General features: G+C 56.1%; 7 protein-coding genes across 7 annotated transcripts; 3 read left to right on the forward strand and 4 right to left on the reverse strand.

The window, feature by feature from the left end:
• Window positions 1-4: 4 nt before the first annotated feature.
• Window positions 5-2,011, reverse strand: PG997_010306 (uncharacterized protein; the record flags this gene model as incomplete). Its single annotated transcript, XM_066814621.1, has 2 exons — window positions 5-886; window positions 944-2,011. The coding sequence occupies 2 exons, from the start codon at window positions 2,009-2,011 to the stop codon at window positions 5-7; spliced, it is 1,950 nt and encodes a 649-aa protein (XP_066666583.1).
• A 2,111-nt stretch (window positions 2,012-4,122) lies between these two features.
• On the reverse strand, window positions 4,123-5,567 carry PG997_010307 (uncharacterized protein; the record flags this gene model as incomplete). The annotated part of the gene is made up of 3 exons (XM_066814622.1): window positions 4,123-4,688; window positions 4,767-5,232; window positions 5,301-5,567. The coding sequence occupies 3 exons, from the start codon at window positions 5,565-5,567 to the stop codon at window positions 4,123-4,125; spliced, it is 1,299 nt and encodes a 432-aa protein (XP_066666584.1).
• A 712-nt stretch (window positions 5,568-6,279) lies between these two features.
• On the forward strand, window positions 6,280-7,508 carry PG997_010308 (uncharacterized protein; the record flags this gene model as incomplete). Its single annotated transcript, XM_066814623.1, has 5 exons — window positions 6,280-6,366; window positions 6,447-6,590; window positions 6,664-6,845; window positions 6,913-7,267; window positions 7,305-7,508. The coding sequence occupies 5 exons, from the start codon at window positions 6,280-6,282 to the stop codon at window positions 7,506-7,508; spliced, it is 972 nt and encodes a 323-aa protein (XP_066666585.1).
• A 221-nt stretch (window positions 7,509-7,729) lies between these two features.
• PG997_010309 (uncharacterized protein) lies at window positions 7,730-8,770 on the reverse strand (the record flags this gene model as incomplete). The annotated part of the gene is made up of 1 exon (XM_066814624.1): window positions 7,730-8,770. One exon carries the CDS (start codon window positions 8,768-8,770, stop codon window positions 7,730-7,732), a length of 1,041 nt encoding a protein of 346 aa, XP_066666586.1.
• Window positions 8,771-9,970: 1,200 nt separating this feature from the next.
• On the forward strand, window positions 9,971-10,879 carry PG997_010310 (uncharacterized protein; the record flags this gene model as incomplete). Its single annotated transcript, XM_066814625.1, has 4 exons — window positions 9,971-10,109; window positions 10,255-10,324; window positions 10,349-10,730; window positions 10,808-10,879. 4 exons carry the CDS (start codon window positions 9,971-9,973, stop codon window positions 10,877-10,879), a joined length of 663 nt encoding a protein of 220 aa, XP_066666587.1.
• A 510-nt stretch (window positions 10,880-11,389) lies between these two features.
• PG997_010311 (uncharacterized protein) lies at window positions 11,390-13,165 on the reverse strand (the record flags this gene model as incomplete). Its single annotated transcript, XM_066814626.1, has 6 exons — window positions 11,390-11,966; window positions 12,101-12,340; window positions 12,420-12,657; window positions 12,722-12,748; window positions 12,825-13,056; window positions 13,154-13,165. 6 exons carry the CDS (start codon window positions 13,163-13,165, stop codon window positions 11,390-11,392), a joined length of 1,326 nt encoding a protein of 441 aa, XP_066666588.1.
• A 1,910-nt stretch (window positions 13,166-15,075) lies between these two features.
• PG997_010312 (uncharacterized protein) lies at window positions 15,076-16,634 on the forward strand (the record flags this gene model as incomplete). The annotated part of the gene is made up of 2 exons (XM_066814627.1): window positions 15,076-15,502; window positions 15,571-16,634. The coding sequence occupies 2 exons, from the start codon at window positions 15,076-15,078 to the stop codon at window positions 16,632-16,634; spliced, it is 1,491 nt and encodes a 496-aa protein (XP_066666589.1).
• Between the last annotated feature and the right edge of the window lie 740 nt (window positions 16,635-17,374).

Here is a 17,374-nt window from a genome sequence, read left to right on the forward strand (position 1 = left end):
GAAATCATAACTCTAGACCTTTTGGCTGTTCCGTACTATCTCTCGAGGTTTCAATGGTGACGGTCGTGAGAATTTGCATCTCGGAAACCTCGCGACTGCCTCCTCCGCTTTCACTCGGGCCCGTCGTCTGTCGGTTCAGGCTGTTCTGCGAGCCGTGATCAGTTCCCAACCCAGCTCCTCCCCAAGGCCGGACCTGGGCCGTCGTCTGGTTGCGCCATAGTGTCTGGCCGTCATCGCCACCACCAAAGAATCGCTGGACCCAAGACCCCCTACGCCTTCCGCCGCTGCCGATCCCGCCGCCGCGGCCGTCCCCGACGATGGGCCCGTTGCCGCCCTGAATCCAGACCATGTTGCCGTAGGTGCGCTCCTTGGGCGTGCGCATGAAGCGGTCAAGCCCGAGCTCCTCCTGCTCCTTTTCGTCCATGAAGAGGATGCAGACGGACCAAAGCGCCACGTTCAAAAAGCCGTGCGCGGCCGAGAGGACGCCGGCGAAGAGGTAGAATTTCATGCTGACGTCGTAGCCGGCCATGGTGAGCATGCGGCCGGTGGCGAGGGGACCAGTCACGAGCAGGTAGATGAAGGGGTACACTAAGAAGGCGGGGTGGTGGCCCGAGGGACGGGGCGGGGCCTTTTTGCCTCGGTGAGGTCGGGAGGGGCGTCGTTGCTGGTATGGGGACTGAGAAAGCTGGGAGCGTTGGGAGCGTTGGGAGCGCTGGTCGGAGGACTCGAGGTCGGACTCGGGCATGTGGCGCCAGGAGAGGCGCTTGCGGCGGAGCATGGTGACGAAGATGGCGCCGTAGATGAGGATGGTGAGGCCGACGCTAATGAAGATCCAGAAGTAGCCGAGCCAGAAGCGCTGTTCGCGGAAGGTGGGGCTGACCCAGCACTGTTTTGATGTCAGTCAGGGACATGACGGTGCATTGATGAAGAGGAAGAAACTTACCCAGCCATTGGACCAGGTGAACCAGCCGCCGCCGCCTCGGCCGTTATGCGTGATGGCGACGCCCGCGCCCGCGAGAGCATACGTGAAGATCCACACGCCGGCGATGGAGGCGTACAGGGCCCAAGGCGAGGCGCGGTAGCCCCGCACCACGGTCAGGTAGGTGAGGCCGGACGCGAAGACGAGGCAGGCGCTGGCGGCCAGCTTGCCCGTCATGGCGAGCCAGCCCTGCAGCCAGCAGGTGACGGAGTTGCTGTAGGTGGCGTCGTAGCGGAGCCAGCAGACGCTCAGGAGGAAGGAGGCGGCCTGGATGATGTCGGCCAGGAGCAGGTTGTAGATGAGCAGGAGGAAGGGGTTGGTCGCGACCTCGGCGGCGAGCGAGGACGAGGTGGCGGACGTTTGGGTCGAGGAGCCTGAGACGTGCCGCTTGTGGCCGAATTTGAGATGGTGGTACGGCCTTCGCTTGCCCTTGCCGTCGCGGTCGGTGGAGGCGGCGGAGTCGAGGTGCTGCTGGTACTGGTTGTGGTAGTCTGAGAAGGAGGGACAGGGCGAGGGGGACCGGGACCGGGACCGGGACCGGGACCGGGACCGGGACCGGGACCGGGACCGGGACCGGGACCGGGACTGCGTGCGCGTCTGGGTCTGAGTCTGGGTCAAGGCCTGGGACTCGCGCGGGGGATGGAACCCGACGTAGTGAGCGGTGGCCGAGGGCGAGTTAAGCTGGGGCAGGCCCAGGGTGTAGTCCGGGATGTCGGACTGCGTGGGGCGGCCGCCGCCGCCATTGGTGCCGCAGTGGGACTCGAGGGCGCTGAGGGAGCGGCGCCGCTGCTTCTGGTACTTGAAGAAGTAGTGCCAGCGCAGGAGGCGGTAGCTGATGTAGGCGAACAGGCCGGTGGCGCTGACGAGCGAGAGGAAGCCGAAGAAGGCGATGGCGATGAGGCCGGACCGGAGGTAGCCGGGCAGGCCGTGGATGTCCCCCTGGTAGCCCGAGGGGCCGACCATGCCTTCGTCGCCGCTGCTGGGGATGGGGCTGGGGCCGCCGCCGCCCAGGACGAAGTGGCGGGGTGACATGGGGTCTTGCAGTGTCATTGGAGCATGACACTGAACTTAACTACCCTCTCTGGCTGCTTGCGTGCTGCGGCGGTGTGGTTGACGACAGACCCAAGCTGGCACGCCAAGGAACTTGGAAAAGGGGGAAGGGGAGGGGGCAGGGGGATATCGGAGAAAGGGCAGCATGTGGTAAGAACGTGCGCGGCGGGGGTGGGAGCTCAAGGGGTTCTTAACGTGTTAGTTGTTACCCTACTTGCTTCTTCATTCCCCATTTCCTGGAAAGGTCTAAAAGGGAAGGGGGTAGGGAGAAGGGATGCAGGAGTGATTTGTTTTTGATGAAGTCCGTAGGTAGGTAGGGAGGGAGGCGAAGAAGGATAGCAACCAGCAATGGAGAGCGGAGGTTCCATGTCTAGGTAGGCAGACCATATCTGAGGTTAGGCAGACAGGTAAACCTCGACACCCGATTTGTCCTTTGTCGCCGGAAGCCGCCGTCCAACCTAAGCTGGTGGTGGTGTACTCGGAGGAAGAGGTTGCAGTGTTCCAGCTTGGGCTGGGGCGCTATTTATCTCGATGGGCCTCTTCTTTCCCTCCTGGCTTTGCCTTATCTACTGCTGCAGCCACACGGGTATTGAGTAAAGATCGTTCATCAGCGATCACTCGCTCACTCGTCTCGGCCCGCGCTGGCTGTTGGGGGAGGCAAACTGCTGCCAAGAAAAGCTGCGTTGCCGCCGGAGACTCAAGGGCGCGGGAGAGAAAGAGACTGATGGCTGGCCTTTTTTCCTTCGGGTCAAGTGCGAACTCTAATGGAACGAGTTGCCCTATGCTGACTATGTACATATGCCTTGGCTTGCTGAGCTACTGTGGGACGATTGTTGGGTTCTCGACCCCCGGGCGCTGACGAGAGGGTGAGGTTTGGGGTAGGTCATCGCCAAGAGCTCCCCTGACTCGAGGGGCATCAAAGATTCAAAGCAAGCCGCCCCCAAGGCCCCATGCCAATGCATTAGCAAATGCAAGGCTCCCGGCTTCCCGGACGATCCTTTTAGCGTCCACTTCTTCCATCGTTCAGCTTTCTGTTGCCCGACTATTCCAGCCCCCCTCAACGCTGCCGCTGATTGAGGGCTAGTTTGGCAGGCCGGGAGCAAAGTCTGGTTACAGATAGCCGCCTGCGCGCGCTTATGTTACTGCAAAAGTGGTGAGAATGGTAGGATTCCGCGGGGGCTTGCCAAGCCCACACACCCTCTTGAATTAAGGTTCGACGATGATCGCATTCGATCCACGATCCGGGGAAGGAAGAGACACCAAAACTGGTCAAGATGGGCGGGACGAGGGCCCAGCTGAGTCGCGTTCTCGAACCCCAATCGACCGGGTATTCCGATTGAAGCTGTCAGGCCCAAGCTGCCTTTTTCTCTTTTTCCAGCTTTCCTTGCCCTACTAACCTCGAACTGGTAGGGGCTGACAGGCAGGCTGGACTGGGCTGGGCTGGCTGACAACCTGTCCAGCCTCCAGGAAACGAATACGTCGCCACTGGGGACGGGACCGACTGCACGTTACTTCCATGATATATATACCCGACGCCCATTGTGCGTCATTCGGCAACGAGACACGGGATCTCCTTCTGGCTGGTTTCGCCTACGGTTCCTATCAATGGTCTTTACTGACGCCAAGGCCCAAAGGCCTAAGGGCAATGGACAGCCGACGATGTCGTAGTATTCCCCACAGCTGACACCCGCATTCTAGGCGACTGATTAGCGGCGCAGCGTCCGCGCGCACCCCCACACCCTCGGACCTCTGCATAACATCATCCTGCATATGACGCCCCCTCCAGCTCGGTCCCCATTCCGTCAAACTGCCTGTCAGTCTGGCAGTCAGTCAAGTCAGCTCATTCATTCACCACTCCAGCTCGGGGCTCCGCTCCCCTGCTAGCAGTGGGCACCACCCGCTAGTCGTCGCCCCGTCTCCCAGCCCGTCGAGCATGTGACCAATCGCCTCCGTCTCCAGGTCTGCTGCTGCTGCATCTCCGTCCAGAGCACCAACACCTTTAACATCTGACAGTCGCTGCTGCTGCTGCTGCTTCTGCTGCGAGCTTCCTGGTGCTGTTGCTGGTGGTGATGAATGTTCACCCACCGTGCCAATCAGGAAGTTGTGGTTACCGCCGGTGATGGTGGTGGTGGTGCTGCCCTGGTGGTGGTGGTCATCGGCGTCGTTCTAGAACCCGCATCAGAACCAGAACCAAAACCGGCGGCGGGAGTAGGGCGCCGAAGCGCCGGGTTGAGCTTCCGGCCCGCCTGCGTCTCGGCGCGCCGGTGCTGGTGCACGTGCCGCGAGAACTTGTCCAGGCGCTCGCGGACCGCACTCTGCTGGAAGTCGAGGGCCGTCGTCGCCATGCGGTGGCGCTGGAGGGCGGTCACGGCAGCGCTTAGCTCGACACGCACGAGCGCCTCGAGACTTCTGCTTTTGGTGTTCAGATTACCAGATGTGGCAGCAGATGGCAGGTAAGTACACTTCGCAATCGACTTGTTGCCGGTGAGAGGCAAGGCCGAGATGAGGAGGAAGTCACCCGCGTCCAGGTCGCAAATGAAGGAGGCATCGTCGACGTACTGCAGATGCAGACGGTTGATTGACAATAGATAAGACAGGGCCTTCTTCGGCCATGGGCAGTTCATTAAGCGCGTTCCGTCGAGGAACCAAGGCAGCAAGGCTGTAGATGATAGTCAGTTACGTCGTTGGTCTTCGGAAGTTCGAAGTAGAACGAGTGGAAGTGAAGTCTATGTCTTACTGGCGACTCTCCAACCCACGGCCAGCTCAACCTCCCACTGCGCCGCCCCTTGCTGGCCAAAGTCCAAGGTCCGCAGCGACGGGCTAGAGATATCGGTCCACGGAAACGCGTCCGCGAGCTCGGTGGCCAAGTTGATGAAGACGAACCGGCCCGAGTCGATCCGGAGGTGGATCCGGAACAGCCCGTTGGCGGCGAAGTCGAAGCCGGGCTTGTCCGCGAACTGCGGCGCCTTGACCAGCCGGCCCGCGGCGTCGTACTGCCACCCGTGGTACTTGCACGCCAGCCGCAGCGAGGACCCGCACGGCTTCCGCGCTACGGCGTAGGCGCGGTGCCGGCACACGTTGTGGAAGGCGCGCAGGGTGCCGTCTGGGCCGCGGATCACGAGGAAGGGGAGGTCGGCGATGGTGTAGGTGCGGTAGGCGCCGGGGGCGGGGAAGTGGGATTCGTGGGCGACCATCATCCAGCGCTGGGGCGTAGTGTGAGTGTGAGCTTGCTGCATCTCTCCCCAGGTTAGATACTTGGTCTTTGACTTACTCGGTGTAGGATGGCCCGCTTCTCCAGGTCGTATGGGATGTGCTCTGCCCGGATAGCGACGCTGGAGGTCCCCTTCTCGGCTGCGTTGAGGCCTGCTCGACTTGACCCCTTTTCTGTCCTAACTTTATGCCATGCCCTATGCTTGCGCGTGCTGGCTAGGAAACTCCATGCCAAATATGCAACACAGGCCAGGACTAGTGACAGAACAAGAAGAAGCTGCACTGGTTCATACGCTCCGCTGAGGAGCAGGGTAAGATTCGTCGACATTGTATATAGCTAAAGATGTCCGTATCGTGAGACTAAACGAGGAATGACGAATAATGCTATATCGAAGCTAATGGAGTAAACGCTGAGATTGTACGATGTGTCAATATTCCTTTGACACTGGAGCATACATCTACTTCAAGAACGGTATTTAGGAAGAGAAGGAAACACTACCAAGGGCTACGAGTGATGACGATCGTGAGCACCAGGGGAGTCGGGTGTGTTTGCACAAATCCCAATGGCTCCATCTAGTGTTCTTATGCATGAAGGTCTGACATATCATTACATGATGTACATTATTTAACCAATAACTTGTCGTGACGAACATAGTCTAGTTCTAAGAATTACCCCAACGGGCAAACCCAGCCAGAGTGTTGTGTCATATCATCGAGTACTGTCTGCCGATGGAGGATAGCGCAATGCACCCTCGAGTGACGCGATTCCTTATTAGGCCTCACGATCAATGTCTTTGGCTATTCTCCGCTTCTCGGGAAATTGGTCGGTTCACCATGCGTGCGAAAACAGGTATCAAGCACACATGACACCCTGGACGGTGGTTCGATACATCACCTTAGGTCAAATTTACTGTAAAGACACGACCCCTCGCACTGAAGAAAATAGGATTCTTGTTAACATGACCACAGGCATGAGCATTGGTTGATCACAGAAATTCTCGCGTATTTACCACCTGAGCCTTGACAGCAAAGAGGCGACGATGGCGGGTTTACAGAAAACTCTCCCGGCGTCGTGGTACTGCTCGAAACCCATCTACGAGCTTGAGCGACAGTCTGTGTTCTTGCAGGTATAATAACCCCCCTCAAAGACCCCTGAAAAGATATCACCCTTGGAAAGGCCCTTTTCTTACAGAATCTCTTGGCGTAGGCATGGCATCTACTGGGTCCCGTCACGCGGTATGCGGACGAAAGAAAAGTCCAGTACGAGCTCGCGGGCGTCAGTTTCGTCGTGGAGCGCCTCGACGACGAGAACAAGGATCAACAAAGCTTTCGGATGGCAGACTTGGCCAGCGTGAGTGTACAGCTAATTTGTCCCTTCAAGGAAGCAGCAAAAGTATTGTACTAACACTGACGCTATTTGATAGAGTCGGGCGCTCCCTCACAAGCTGACCCGCACGGGACTCCTGTTCGTGGCCCTCTCGCAGGATGCCCCCAGCTTCGAAGACTATTATCCGGGTCTGGAGGCGCTGACGGATCGGTTCGATTTCACCGAGATTCCTTTCCGGAGGACCCTTTCGTATAAGGGGCGCTTCAACTGGAAGACCATGTGCGTTTTGGTTATTGTTTCTGATGCCCGTTAGCAAAACTGACTCTCTTTCCAACCATCCAAATAGGGTGGATGGTTACCAGGAGTGCCTGCACTGCCAGTACACCCACCGCGCCTTCTCGGTCCTGTACCCGCCCGAGCCCTACGCCGTGCAGAACCACGGCCACTACAGCCGGCACCTCGCCGACCCCGCGAAGCCGCTCGACGACGGCTTGTTTCTGTACTTCTTCCCCTGCTGCACGCTGAACCGGTACGGCGGCGGCATGACCTCGTTCCGCGTATGCCCCAACCCGGAAGGGGACGATTCGGAAGTGACGCGCATGGAATTTGACTATTATAACTTGAGCGACGGCGAGGCGTTCGAGAACTACTTCAAGTTTGTGAGGAGAGTGGCGATTGAGGATTACGAGCTCTGCGAGACGGTGCAGGGGAATTTGGCGAAGGGGGGTTTATTCGCAGGGGGTGCTGAATCCGGACAAGGAGAATGGGGTTGCGCATTATCAGGGGCTGGTTCGGGATCGGGTGATCGGGGAGTTTAGGAAGCGGCAGAAGCAGCAGCAGAATCAAGAGAAGAAGGTTGCCGACGATGATGAGAAGGCAGATGCAAAGAGGGATCTGGTAGCGTCGTCCTCCCGTGTTGTTGGTGGTTCTGTATTGGTCTGATTTCATGTGTCTAGTCAAAGTATGAGGCAACTATACGTACTCAATGGAGAACAAACGCCGGTTTACTAGTTCAGTCTCGAAATAAAGTATGTACATTTGATTCTTGATGTGTTTGCTGATACATGGTCCCTACTTTTGCCCTCTCCTCTCGAGTAAAGAAAAAACAATTTCGAAAAGCCCTTGGCAGTGGAAAGATTGTAAGACTCTATTCCCAAAGTAAATCACCCAGACTCTGTCGTCGTAATGCTTAGCCGATTCAGGTTGATCTTGCGGGTTGACCCTGACAAAACGCTCCCGTTCTCGGTATCGAGACTCCAATGATGACCGCCCTCGTTCGGGGTGGCACAGCCAGCCGCTGGCATGCCGAAAGCTCGGGCGCTTGGCGGCCGGCTGCCGGGTGGATAGTGGTGGCTATCGATGGGGGTGGTAGCTCCAGACTGGGGAGTTTGATAGCCTGGTGGTGGTCGGATGACGATCCGGAACTCCGTGTTATCATCTTCGAGGTTCGGCTCGTCTTCCGTAAGATGACCACCACCCCTGGCGGTAGAAGCTCCGTGTAGACTGCTTTCTGGAGGCTTCTTCAGTGCTGGTGGCAAGCGAGACATTGGGTTTCGGGCTTGGATGCGGCGCGCACGCTCCCGGGCTTCGTGCTTGCGGCGCTGCAGGATGGCGCAGCGGATCGCGGTGGCGAGCAGCAAGAGGAAGACGGAGAAGGAGATGACGACCGCGACGATGATGGTTATTTCATCTGGAGAGAGACCATTGCCCCGGTCGGTGCTGGGCAGGTTCATAGGGTTATCGGTGGGTGTGGCGTGAGTCGGCTCTAGAGTTGTCGAAAGCAGTGGCACTGCTGATAGTTGGGCGGTAGCAGATGATGGTAGTGTTTCTGGGGTTGTAACCGCCGCAGCCGCCTCTGCGAGAATACCGAGGCCTGATGGGGTTGTGGTTCGGGGCAATGAGTGGGATGATATGGCATCTGGCTCTTTGGTAGGAGTTATCGTTGCGTGCAGGCTCGGCAATGACGATGTGCTTGTTGAGGGTGTCGGCGCGGGAGCTGACACGGACACGTGGAAACCGTCTGTGGTAGTCGGGCTTGAATACGAGAAGGCGACCCCGTCATCCTCTTGGGCGGTCACCTTGACAGACACACCCCCTTGTTGATAGCCGGCTCTGTTGGCGCTGTTCGTCCCATTGTAGCCACGCTTCAGTGTCGTAACGGGCCACCAGATCATACCAGACGACGGTCTTGCAAGCAAAGGCATCCTGATACTACAATCGTCATCCTACCTGTGCTTAAACCTGGGGAAAGGGAGAGGACGCTCCCATGGCCGAGAACGGGGCTCGCTGCCAGATAAATACCTTCCCATCTCCCATGTGGCAAAATGGGCCGGACCATGTTCGCTTTGATATTCAGAACCGACAGTGATGGTCTTTATCCGTAGAATAGCCCGGGCTGCAAATGTTCGTGCGTAGGTGTCGACGGCAGGCTCGACATGTGGCTGACCTCCAATCATATCTCGCCAAGGATGCGTTGACGGAAAAGCCTCCACCCCCTTGAAAGGGCCCGAGGTGTTCATTCTCTTCCCCATCTCTTACATTCTCCACCTGTGGCTTGGCCCGCTCAGTCAACGGTAAAAACGGGCTGATGAGTCTAAGCGTGACCGAGCCGTGTGGGAGTAGTCGAGGACGGGTAAATATATTGAGGGGCACCAACGAATCAAAGACACTCTCCGCACGGGACATGGGGGAGAGACCCCTGCTGCTCTGCAGCTGGTTTCTATATCATGCAGGAAGGAGCTTGGGGTATTGGTTTATTTGATGCAGGGGAGTCTTCGAAGCGAGCCCGGGGGCGACGTCCATGTAGGATATTCTGCCTTACCAAGTCCCCGTATGGCTGCAAGAGGTATGTTGTAAAGATGCGATGGGAAATTACTGCTGCTGCCCTTGGTTGCGGGTTTGGGCCGCATGGACTGAATAATCTCACTCCCGAGGATTACAATCCTATGAATCAACAAAAATAGCAGAGTAATATTACGTGGCAATTGCATTAGAGAACCAAATTGGATATCTTCACTGCGTACCTAACTAAATACACTATTACTACGCCGTATATATCAAATGGCAGGGCGAATACGAATCCTCGTGAAATGACTGTTTATAACTCGACCGATATTGAGGAAGAAAAGCATGACACGGTGATTCTTTCCTAATGTTCTTCGAACTGTAGCTGCCGAGAGATGTTTATTTGATGCACGTCAAAATATTCGAACAATCATTACTTTGGAAGGTACATGCAGTTTGAAGCGGTTCAAACTCATGGTGCCGCACCTGACCCATCAGGCAACAACAACTTGCAAAACTTTACCCTTCACTAGAGATCCATCACCCCACAACTTCATTACACCCCATGATTTGTGCTTGTTTGATGTGATCATCTTCCTCGGCCGAGCATCATCGTCATCATGGAGGGAAATGAGATCCTTCACGAGATTGACCCCGATGGCGACATCAAGCTGATCCTGCGCAACCCAAACGCACCATTCGCAGTGTGGGATGAAGACTCATCTGACCTCGAAATTTTCAACAGTTCAGCAGTATCTGGTGAGAAGAAGCGGAAGTACAGCACAGCCTTTGGCGGAAATCCAACCCTACTCGATTCTGTTGATCCGGGCAAACCCACAACCTCTTCGTCGATGCTCTCCGGCCCAATCGACCACCACTGAAGCAGCTACCCAACTACATAAAGCTGAGCCTGCAGTCGATGAAAATGATAAGCAGGAGAACGCAATCCGCTTCCGCTTGTCAACCAAGCACTTGTAATTTGCTTCGGCTTACTTTAGGGACATCATCCGCGGCGGCGAGAAAGAAGGCAATGTCTCTACCATCGAGGCGTCCGGCTGGGATCCGGATGCGTTGTTGATCCTCATGGAGATCATACACGGACGTCATCGAGGTGTCCCCCGAAGACCCGGCCTTGAGAAGATTGCAAAGATTGCCGTACTCGTCGACTATTACGGATGCCATGAAGTGGTCGAATGCTCCGCAGAGAGATGGACCGAGCTTTTGAAGGACACTCGCCCAAAGCAGTATGGCCGGGACCTCGTTTTATGGCTTGCCATCTGCTACGTATTCTATCGCCCAAATATATTCTGGAACTTGACCAGAGTTGCTATAAAGGACAGCAGAGGGCCTATTCAGACTCTGAAACTCTCATACCACAGCGTGTAGTCGGTAAGCAGCAGTGAGGAACGTGCAGTGAAACCCGATGACTAATCAGGCACTCAGATACCATCGAACAGCGAAGACAGGACGCGTTAAATCAAACCATCACTCGACTCCACGGAATTACCATCTACTTCGACGAAGTCTGAGAGAAGTGCACGTTTGAATGCTTGTCGATGCTCGCAGGCGCCCTTACCAGGCAGTTGCAGTTGAACGGGCTTATCAACCCATTGCCCGCTCGACCATTCTCGGGTTACAGTGTTTCTGAGGTACTGGCAGCCGCGCGAGGCTTTACCTCACCTATCTGGACTCAATACAATCCATTCGGAAATAATATTGAGCCGGTGCATAGTTGCAAACTTGATACATTCGTAAATGCGGCAATCAAGGGTATCGAAGAGGGAATTCAAGGGATGAAACTGGAGTTGTGATGGATAAGGAAGGGCACGTCGAGCTAGAATGTAATATACTAACTAGTCCAGTATGATTGCAGACTGAACGCCGATACTGGCATTTCCATAGCTGCAATAAATATACTGTGTCTGATGACGCTGACTCTACTGTCACCAACGCTGCCAATGAAGTTGCTATAGATGGGGTCACTGTTCATATGAGTCCGTATGGCAACCTAGAGTGTTATCTATACGCTACAATGCCGTTCACATGGCACCCGCTGTTTTGTATACGTCTTGAGGCAGCTTGAACCCAGCCCGCGCCCGCTTCTGGAAGACCTGCAACGGATCGTACTTAGCCGAGACCTTCTTCATAAAAGCCACGTTACGGACACCGTACGACCGGATGGGATCCTGCGTCGAGTCGGCATAGTTCAGGTACTCCCACTCCACGCCTGCGCCGACCTCGACGCTGTACCGCTGGAGATCCAGCCGGAGCTGGGTGGTGCGCTCGCGCGCCTCCTTCTCGAGCTCGGCCGTCGTGACCCACATCTGCATCTGGATGAGCACCGCGTCGGCGCCGCCCAGCCGCTGCGGGTCCATGCCGAGCACGTTGCCGCCTTGCTCCGCGGCGTGCTCGAAGATGATGCGCGGCATCGGCTGGAGGATGAAGTAGTCCGTGAAGTCCGGTTCGTGCGCGGCATCCGCCTTCCACTGCGCGATGAGCTCGGCGTGCATGTCGACGGCTTTGCGGATCACGCGCGCGTCGTTCTTAATGGTGATGGTGAACCATACGTGATAGAAACCGCGGGGCTGCTCGAGCTCGATGGTCATGTTCAAATGGCTGTCATGGCGGAGCGTGGATGCGAGTCGGGGCTGGATGGACTTGAAATCGTCGTAGACTGGTGACGCCCATTCCCGGTCAGATGTGTCGGTCAGTACTGCGAGGATCTGGATCTCGCCCACCGAGGGAGGTACGTCCAGAACGCGATGGCGGACCCGTCCTGATAGTCCCGCGCGCGGCCGGTCCAGTTCGTGAGGGCGGCGATGTGTTGTTCCTTGGTGTCCGCGGCGTAGGTCACTAGTCCACCCCACAGCGAAGATACTCCCTCGATGGCGCGCATGTCGAAGCGCGTGACGATGCCGAAGTTGCTCGAGCCGCCTTTGAGTGCCTTGAAGAGATCAGAGTTCTCCTGGGCGTTGGCATTGACGATTTCGCTATCGCGTTGAAGTGAGCGCATGTCAGCATGTACGACTTACTGCCTTGAACAGAATAGGGGAAAGATTCACCGCGTACCCAGAAGCAAGCGCCACTTCAAAGTTGACGACATTATCGCAGCCAAACCCGTACTTCGCACTGAAGAAGTTGTTGCCGCCTCCCGTCAGGAACCCACCAACTCCGACGGTCGAGGTGCGGCCGCCTGCCACGGTAACGTTGAAGGGCTCCAAGGCCCGATATACGTCGGCCCATGTCGATCCACCTCCGATCTTCGCGACCTTTCGCTCGACATCATATTCGGTCTGGTTCATTAATCCTGAGATCTTATTAGTCTTGGCACTGCTGTATTTGGTCAAGTAAAAGGGGCAGGGGCTGCTAACCTAAATCAATGGTGACTCCGTTGTCGACTGGAAGCAGTACTCATCGTCAGCAAGCCGCGAACATAGGTGATGCATTATTCGCCGTAGCGGAGGTATCTCTGACTATTGTTGGCCCCAGCCCAGACCATATGTCCTCCAGACTTGATGGCGAAGTCGCACGTGGTGTCCTTGACCAATGTGGTAAGGGCCAACGCCGCCTCCTCGGCACTTCGCGGCTGCACGTAGCAGTACGGCTTCAACTGCGAGGAGCGGGAGAAGTAAGACGCCTGGCGCGCCGTATACGCTTCGGTGCCTGACTCCAGGACCTGGAGTCCAGCCTTCTCGAGCAATTGACACTATTCGGGAGTTTGGGTCAGCTCAGCCTCCACCACTTGAGTAACAGCAGCGCCGATAATCACCGACCTACGGCACTCGGGAATCGATAAAACTTACGCAGGAGCGCATCTTAACGATGGTGTGTGTAGCGTGTGATTTTGGTGCCAGTGCCGACAGACAAAACGACAGGCTTGATGAAGACGATTCCTAGCACCGTCATTGTCGCCGTCGCATAAGTGCCGCGAGCGCATGTGAGTAGCTGACAGAGATGGGTGGCCGGGTATGTTATGCAACCCTGCTCTGATGTATGATTCAGCCAATCGTTCAGCAAGATGCTCAGAAGGATATGCATGGTCCCCTCACTTACCACATACCCAGCTTCTCGATGCTACACTCCTTCACGTTATGTGATATAGGCCGCATGGATCTTCAATTAGACTGGGCGTTCATCATTGAAAACTGGACGAACTGGGCGGCTGGTCAAAGTCTCCTGGATTGCCACGAGTTGATGACAACGCCCGTGAAGCTCGATGTCTTGCGCGGAGAGGAAGCGGTGGTGGAAACTGCCCAATCGACTCCGGAGATGCGTCCCACTGAGCTGGAGATCGGGATTGGGGATGATTGTCGCGGCCCGCCTCGGTAACACCTCCGATTGTTACTTAACTTCACGGTGGAGTCGTTGGTGTGAGCTTTGCGGATGGGGAGGGGCAGAGCGGGCGGTTTGCTGTTGCATGTACTTCTTTCTTCTGCGAAATATTCATTTGGTGATATTTGGCTTATTCATTAGAGCATGCCAGAGATCGACTTTGTAACTCTATGACTGTGTACATTTTCGGCCACTCCCTGGCGTACAGATTTGTCGGTAAGAAGGGGATCATCAAGGTTGACGGGTAGTACAAGTAGGGCTGAGGCATCACCCACATTGTCAAGATCCCCGTCAAACGGTCCGGCCAAGTCGGAGATGAATAGCGAAGACGTCCCGTTATGTTGCGCCCCATTGAAAGGGGGCAAAGGCCTACATAAACCAGGCCCATCACTTTGGGGCACACTAGAAACCAGATATATACGATACGGCGCAAGCATGCTACGAGTGCTTCATGCTTTTTTAGGTCAGTCTTTGTTGTCAAGCAGGGCTACCATGGAAAAACTGGATAACAGGCCAGCCACTCATCGCGAACAGCTGAGGAAAAGCGCCTCTACGATGTTGCCGGGCATAGTTTAACTCCCCCTACCAAGTGCATTTTTGTAGAGGTAACAGAGCTATTCTTACCCATCCAGGGTAGTAGTAAAGGGGTTCGCATCAAGCACTGGGCAACCGGACGAGACCATTGCAAAGAACTGGCGGTGGTTTGCTTATGCAAGCTTCATGCCGGCCTCGTACCACCTTCAAATGCTGTGTTTCCCAGTTCAAGGATTGCCAAGACTCGTACATGCGCATTAGACCATAGGATCTTCGTGTGGAAAATGGCGGTGGATGTTGTCTAAGACTCAATGCGGGACACGCTGGGCTGTCCGGGGATGATCGGATAGCCCCCACTTCCTTCTGATAGGGAGATTGTTACATCATGCAGGCTAAAGGTTACTGGGCGCCTTATCAGTTTATCAACAACACAGGCGCTGTATCAGGACGGGCAGCGCCTTAACTTTCTGCTAAATCGCACCGGCTCGTCAGCTAACCCACTGGAAATCACCGCCACCACTTATCCACCCAACCACCCATCCCGTCACAAAACTTCTTGATTCTTTGGATGCTTCTTGTCCATTGAGTCTATGTTGACTTTACACTACACCTAGGGGCTGCCTGAACAATGTCGGCAGACGATCAACAGTTTTTGGACGTCGTAAGTTGCATCCTACCCTCATGACCAACAAGCTGTGGAGAAAAGAGAGAGCCGTTCCACTGACGAGTAGCGGCCCGATTTCTAGCTTTCGTCGCTACCAAACCACATCAGGAAATACTCCGGTGAGGTAGCCGAGTATGTCGACAAAGGCGTCGACAAGGCGGCCGACGTAGTCAGAGAAACCCTCTCTACCGCAGAATGGATACCCGAATACTTGCGCCCGAAGGCCCCGGTCCGGGCGCCGCCCCGATCGAGGTCGTCCACATGTCCACCATCGAGCGCATGCAGGACTGGGTCGTGCGACACAAGATCCTCACTGGAGTCATGGTCTTTACTGTGGGCTATGTGACGTATAAGGCCGTCCGGAAAACGAAACACATGCGCAAGTCCCGTCGCGCGAAACGGGCTCGCAACGGTGGGCGCCTGGAGGTGGTCGTGATTGCGGGCTCGCCGTCGCTGCCTCTGACCAAGTCGCTATCCCTCGACCTGGAGCGCAGGGGCTTCATCGTCTACATTGTCTGCAGCACCATCGAGGATGAGCTCATGGTCCAGCACCTGTCGCGGCCCGATATCAAGCCACTCAACATTGATATCACCGACGTAAGTCTTCTTCTCTACTCTCCAAGTCCGAAGCCGCAACGGGCAATAATTCGCATGAGAGGCAAATCAACTAACGAAGATAATGTGATATAGCCACCGAGCGCCGGCGCCTCTATCGAACGCTTCGCAACATACTTGCAGACACCACACTCGGCTGTTCCCCGAACGAAAGCGAACTACCTGACGTTGAAGTCCGTCATCCTCATACCTTCGCTCAACTACCAAACATCGCCGATCGCCACCATTCCGCCATCCTCATTTGCGGACCTCTTCAACACCCACCTGCTGCATCCCATTCTGACGATCCAGTCTTTCCTGCCGCTCCTGACGTCGCGCCTGACGCCCCCGGTAGCGAAAAGGAGGCAGCTGCCGCAGCGGCGGCGGCGGCGGCGGCGGCGTCTAATAGCAAGAAGGATTCGACAACCGACAACGGCCCGACCACGCCCAAGGTGCTAGTCTTCACGCCGTCCATCATCTCCTCCATCAACCCGCCGTTTCACGCGCCCGAGGCGACGGTGTGCTCCGCGCTCTCGGCCTTTACCGAGGTCCTGACCGGCGAGCTGCGGCCGCTCGCTATCCCCGTGACGCACATCCAGCTTGGCTCCTTCGACTTGGCCGGGTTCGTGCCGCAGACGGCAACGACTAGCGTTGGCGCCACAGGGTCCGGGACGGTCCGCCACCACGCGCACCACGCTGGCCTACTGCCGCCCTCGGCTGAGACCCTGACCTGGCCCGAGTCGGCGCGCCACGCGTACGGCAAGAACTTCATGTCACAGTCGTCGTCGGCCATCTCAGCAGGCCGTATCCGTGGACTGCGGGGAAGTTCGCTGCGAGAGCTGCACAACGCCGTGTTCGACGTGATCGACGGGTCGGACCAGCGGCCGCTGGTGCGCGTCGGTCTCGGCGCGGGCCTGTACGGCTTCGTGGGCCGCTGGGTGCCCAAGGGGCTCGTGGCCTGGATGATGGGCATCCGCAAGGTCGACGAGCTTAGCATGTGGGGCAACGGCTCGTACACCACGGGCGAGAGCCGCAGCAGCGAGACGGACGGCGAGGATGGCGGGAGCTCCAGCGGCGGTAGCGAGAACGGCGAGGGGAGCGAGTTCATTGCTGTGGGACATGACCACGACGGCGCCAGCAATGTGTGGAAAGAGGATTAGAGTGGATGAGTAGATGTGATCTGTCGCATCGTGACGATCAACAAAGAAAAAAAGGATACAAGAACATGAAAATGTATATATGATGGAAAGGGGGCGGCGGATTACTACGAAACGTTTACGATACTCCCTTCAATATCCGATCCTGGAGGAGGAAAGATTCACGACTCTAGCTTGGTGAAATACCAAATACATATTTGTCTTTTGACTATCTGGAAGCCTGTTGCTGCTGCTTATATCTACTGCAACTTTTGATTATAACCCTGAGAGCGATGGTCCATCGAACAATTCCCAGATGGATGGCTGCTGGCTGGCTAATACTATTCTCTCAAGCTCTGACATGTATCAAATTCCAATACATTATATATCCGTGGCTGTAACCATTAGGGTATCCTTTCCCATGGGAGGCAAGGCTAGGTGGGCGACCACCACCTGGTTGATGTGATCTCCAATTCCGTCGCCTGGTATCAGGATCGGCTGGGTATCCTAGGTATATATTCCTGCCGTACTGAGAAGGTAACTCGATCTTGGATGTGATCCAATTCGGGCCACACATATCCATAGAGTATATACGGAACGCGCGCAGTTACGACTTTGACTGGATATCATATTATTTCACCCTATTCCATATTAGCCCATCTATCCAGGCTGGGTCGCGGAATAAAGGCCCGTTGCTCTCAATAAACATGTTTATCGCAACCATAGACAACCATGACCATCTCATTACCCTGAATATACCGGAA

Source organism: Apiospora hydei (assembly GCF_038363865.1).
Source record: "Apiospora hydei strain CBS 114990 chromosome Unknown utg000007l_segment0_segment0, whole genome shotgun sequence".
Lineage (NCBI taxonomy): Eukaryota > Fungi > Ascomycota > Sordariomycetes > Amphisphaeriales > Apiosporaceae > Apiospora > Apiospora hydei.